This window comes from Phocoena sinus, chromosome 15, assembly GCF_008692025.1.
Source record: "Phocoena sinus isolate mPhoSin1 chromosome 15, mPhoSin1.pri, whole genome shotgun sequence".
NCBI classification, from domain to species: Eukaryota; Metazoa; Chordata; class Mammalia; order Artiodactyla; family Phocoenidae; genus Phocoena; species Phocoena sinus.
This window is the reverse complement of record NC_045777.1, coordinates 44,574,168-44,579,049: the sequence shown is the minus strand read 5'-3', so window position 1 is coordinate 44,579,049 and position 4,882 is coordinate 44,574,168. Positions and strand designations below refer to the sequence as shown.

Below are 4,882 nucleotides of genomic sequence, written 5' to 3'. Positions count from 1 at the left end.
TTGGGGTGAACGCACACACCCTGAAATCGCGGCGGCATCAATACACTTCTCATGCCTGGCGGCTTTCGCGCAGCCGCGAGACAGCCCCGCCCCGAGAGTCGGGGACGGGACTTGCGAAGCTTAGTCCAATCAGAGGCCCCACCTAACGTCGGGCCGGAGTCTGTGACCCAGATTGACCAATGAAGACTCGAGCGCGGATTTTCCGTGGTCTTCTGGGAAAGCGTCTCTCCCGGATGCCGCCCGCCGCTGCCACACCTGGGCGGGGCTAGCCTGCGGTCCGCCGTCCCACTGGCTGGCACAGCTGCCCGTCACGGGGCGGGGGCGGAGGCCGGGCACTGGCGTCTGCGCGGACTCGGGGGCGGCGCGCGGGAACCCGCGGAGGCGCCGACCGGACCAGGCGGTTGCTGGGAGGAAGGGGTTCGTTGGAGGCGGCTCTTCCTGGGCCTCTTCGGGCGAGCAGCGGAGGAGCGCGGAGCCTCGGCGGGCCCGGCCCAAAAGTCCGTTGTGCCGCAGCCCGCGTGACCGGAGCCGCCCACGCCGACCTGCGCCGACCCGAGTCGTTTCGCCCACGCCTACCCGGCTGACTGAGGCCCACGCTGTCCGGTGCTGACTAGGGCCGCCGCCCCGCTGTCACTCCCGCGCAGGTAGGTGCCCCACGCAGGTCGGTGCCCCCCACTCAGGTAGGTGACCCCCACCCAGCGGAGGTAGGTGCCCTTCGGGCGGGTAGGTAGGTAACCCCGTGCAGGTGAGTGCCCCCTGCTCAAGTAGGTGACCCCCGCGCAGATGGATGACCCCCGCTTAGATAGGTGAACCCCGCAGGTGGGTGCCCCCGACTCAGTTAAGTGATCCCCTCCCAGCGCAGGTAGGTGATCTCTACTCAGGTAGGTGACCCCGTGCAGGTAAGTGCCCCCTGCTTAAGTAGGTGACCCCCACGTAGGTCGGTACCCCCCAGCGCAGGTAGGTGGCCCCCGCGTGGTGGGGATGCCGGCTGGTCCCGCAGCGGGTCTTGGGCCGGTCGCAACCCCTCAGGAACGACCTCCCTCCCTGCGGACGCCCGGGCGGGCAGCTGGTTGAGCTGCGTTCGGGAGGCGGAGGCCCGAGGTGCTGGGGAATCGCGTGGACGCCGGTTGATGGGGAGTCCAGCGAGGGAGACGGTCCCACAGCGGGAAATGACAAACTGGCTATCCCGGAACCTTGAGCCCCAGACTGGACCCCAGAAGGGCAGGAGCCAGTGAGAGGACCGCGTCGTACCGGCAACAAGTTCTTGTAGTGACAAATCAGGGGTGTGACCTCCATCCACACGTAAGTTTTCTTTTCTCATTAGCGAAGTTGTTATAGTAACACCCTCATCCGTTCTCGGTGACCATTAAAGGACGTGGTGTACGAATGTAAAACACTAGGAAATAGGAGCTCGGAGTGAGTGTTTGGGAGGCTGGACTTAAGGTCCCCGAGGGTATGACAGGACCCCGCATCAGCGCTCGGCACCCAGCGCTGCTTTCTAGGTGGGAGCTCCCGCCCAGCCTGGCTAGTTCTCTCCTGGAGGCTCAGGCCTACACCTTCCTCCGCCCTTAAGAGTGCCTGACTCCTTCCCAACCCTGCCTGGGATCTTTTATCTCTTTCATAAGATGATTTTTTTTTTTTAAAGGTTGTTGAAATTAAATAAAATATTCAGTATTTAAGTTTGTAAATCTAAACCCATCTGCTATTTTAGTAATGTTGTCCTCTGTTGGATTTTTGTTTGGTGAAATATTTTAATCGTACAAAAAAGAATACAGCTATAATAGTTGTACCATACCCTGAAAAAAGGTAATAATAATTTTTCTTTGTGCTTTTGGACCTTTTTTTAGGGAAATGTGACATTTCGCCTACAGTTGAAATTCTAACTTGCTGCCACCACCCTGCACCCCATAGAATTTCTTCCATCTGGCCTGTCTTTCCTCGGCTCACGGGGCTCCCCTGTGCTCCCAGGAGCTTGGCACCAGCTTAGCTTCTCATTCCAGTCAGCACCAGCTTAGCTTCTTAGAGCCCGTCATGAGGACTGTAGCCACCATGTTGGTCCCGTCTGTCCTCATGGCATTTGTTCTCTTACCCTCTTAGGAAACCTGCCTCCTCCTTCACAGACCCTGTAGGGGAGCTGAGGATAGACTGATTGGCCTTTGTTGGGCCACTGTTCCCTTCCCCAGGGTGCAGCGTCTTTACCCGCTTCTCTAATTTTTTTTGGCTTCACCGCGCGGCATGTGGGATTTTAGTTCCCCGACCAGGGATTGAACCCGTGCCCCCTGCATTGGAAGCTTGGAGCCCTTACCACTGGACCGCCAGGAAAGTCCCTTTACCCGCTTCTCTAGGGCAGTCACAGCTGTTCCATGCTTCCAGAAAAAGGCGGCCTTCCACTATCAGTTGTACTACAGCTTATAAAACGAAACCGTTAAAATTCATAGTAATAGCTACCACTGCGGACCATGTGGGTCTCAGGCTTTTTAACTAAGCACGTGGTGTACACGGCTTCTTTTCACCCAACGCTGCAGTTATGCACAGCTGGGGATGGTCCCGTTTAAAGTGAGTGAACTGAGGCCTAGTCAGACCAGGTGTCAGCACCAGTGTGCGCCTAGAATCATGTCTCCACCATGTGTACTTGTTCTGCCACCACCAGAGGAGGAGGACATTCATTTGTCCGGCAGGACGGGCAATGGCATTCACACAGGGTCTCTTTCACCTTCCTGCCCCACAGCCCGGCTCCCCCAGGTACAGAAAGCACGTGGGTGGAGGTCTTCCTCAGCGGGGCCAGAGATGGCGTCCGTGGACTTCAAGACCTATGTGGACCAGGCCTGCCGTGCCGCTGAGGAGTTCGTGAACGTGTACTACACCACCATGGACAAGAGACGGCGGCTGCTGTCCCGCCTGTACATGGGCACGGCCACCTTGGTGTGGAACGGCAACGCCGTTTCGGGACAAGAGTCCTTGAGTGAGTTTTTTGAGATGCTGCCTTCCAGTGAGTTCCAAATCAATGTGGTAGACTGCCAGCCCGTTCACGATGAAGCCACCCCGAGCCAGACCACGGTCCTCGTGGTGATCTGTGGGACAGTGAAGTTTGAGGGCAACAAACAGCGGGACTTCAACCAGAACTTCATCCTGACAGCCCAGGCCTCGCCCAGCAACACAGTGTGGAAGATTGCCAGCGACTGCTTCCGGTTCCAGGACTGGGCCTGCTAGTGGCGTGGGGAGATACCCCCAGACTGAACCCTGTGCTCCCTCGAGTCCCAGGGGCGCTTTTCTTGGCGAACACTTGTTTGTCATAGCTGCCTTTTCAAAGTAGTAAAATTCTCTATTTTTCTACTTGCTCAGTAGAGACCCTGTCTCTGGAAATTCTGACGAATAAAATGATAATATGAACGTTGCTTCTTTTCCCCTCGCCTGATGTGTTTGGTAGGTTTTGGGGAGGGGGAGCAAGAGAAGGAGGGTTAAAGGCAACGAGCTCAGCAGAAGGCACTGCAGAGGCTGAGGTCCAGGGCCGAGCACCTGCCCCAGGCACAGGTGTGCACACAGGTGTACGGAAACCGGGCTCACAGCCTGCGCACACAGGAATCCGTTGGGACACTTTGAAAAATCACCAGGCTGCACATCCCGGACCAAATACTTGTGAATATCTGAGGGTGGGGCTGGCGTTGGCATTTTACAAAAACAACCTAGCTGTCCATTAAGACACTTTAGAGCACATTAGAATCCCCTAAAGAGGTGCTGGGCCCTCCCTTAGCACCTGCGCTGGGAGTTACATGGATGAGAACAGGTGAGATACCTGGAGTTAGCTAATAATTGCTTGTAAGTGAAGCAGCTACATTGACTACTCCCTTACAAAGAGAAGGAGGAGAACTGCTTTTAAGAGGAAGAAGTACTGAGGTGCGGCTGGGGGGCATCAGAATTGGATGCCGGTTTTATTGACCCTGAGGACCAACCCTAACTGCATTTCTCCAAAGTAAAGAAAGAGAAGAAAACTAGAAGTTTCCATCATCCTTTGATTAATAGATGAGATCTTGTGGATACATGGCTTCCCCAGGTAAATCTGTGACAAAAGGTTGGGCTAGGGGTGTGGGTTAGGATTAGGAATGGGGGAATTTGATGTGTAGGCTGCACAGATAGCAGGGACCTCTACCCTGGGGCTGTGGCGTCCGCTGGGGATGGCTGGGCAAGGTGGACATGGCTGCTGTGTCGAGAAGGATCTCATTCCCCTCTGATAGAGCAAAGGGCCCTGACCCTGGGGATTGGACGGAGAGCTGGTGGGACAGGAACAGGCAGGAGGCAGGACAGAGGCTGCTGTACGGGGGGGCAGCTTGTACTTAAGGGCAAGCCCTGGTCAGTTTCCCTGGCTGAGATGCAGGCCTGAGCCTGGAGCCCTGCCCGGGGATTGTCTTGGGCGCTGGGTGATTGGGCCCCTGGGAGAGACTAAGAGGAAGGTGGACATGGTCCTCAGGGTTCATAGAGTTGCTAGGGGAGCAAGAACCCCCCCAGAGCAGGAGGTCCATCCTCCAAGGCCAGATCTCAGCAGTGTTGGGGGCCTCAGAAAACCCACTCAAGTGCCCCAGGAGAGAAAAGATCCCAGGTTCAGTGACAGCCAACTCCCCTTACAGAATGCTCCCTTCCAAAGGCTAATAATGACTGAGAAACTCAGGGGTGATGGAGGTGGGCACGGGGGCCAGAGGGGCTCCAGCCCGGCTGAGGCGGTCCAGGCACAGAGCCTTCTAACACTTGAGGCTTCGGGGGTATTTAGGTTAATGCAGGACTGTCTTATCTACAAGTGAGCACGTGTCATCAGGGTGTCCCCACCGAAGGGCATGAACTGCCCTCTGACCCCATCCCACTGAGAGCTCGGTCAGACATCACTTACTCT

At 56.5% G+C, this 4,882-nt stretch overlaps 1 protein-coding gene across 5 annotated transcripts; it reads left to right on the top strand.

Moving 5' to 3' along the window:
• The first annotated feature begins 317 nt into the window (after nt 1–317).
• NXT1 (nuclear transport factor 2 like export factor 1) lies at nt 318–3,404 on the top strand. Of its 5 annotated transcripts, XM_032606793.1 has the most exons (3): nt 318–644; nt 1,030–1,302; nt 2,729–3,404. In XM_032606793.1, exon 3 carries the CDS (start codon nt 2,788–2,790, stop codon nt 3,208–3,210), a length of 423 nt encoding a protein of 140 aa, XP_032462684.1. In that variant the 5' UTR covers nt 318–644; nt 1,030–1,302; nt 2,729–2,787; the 3' UTR covers nt 3,211–3,404. The 5 variants fall into 5 exon arrangements, with proteins under 5 accessions (XP_032462684.1, XP_032462683.1, XP_032462685.1 ...); XM_032606792.1 differs by having other exon boundaries at nt 322–1,302; nt 1,848–3,404; XM_032606794.1 differs by lacking the exon at nt 1,030–1,302 and having other exon boundaries at nt 340–644.
• Nucleotides 3,405–4,882: the final 1,478 nt, after the last annotated feature.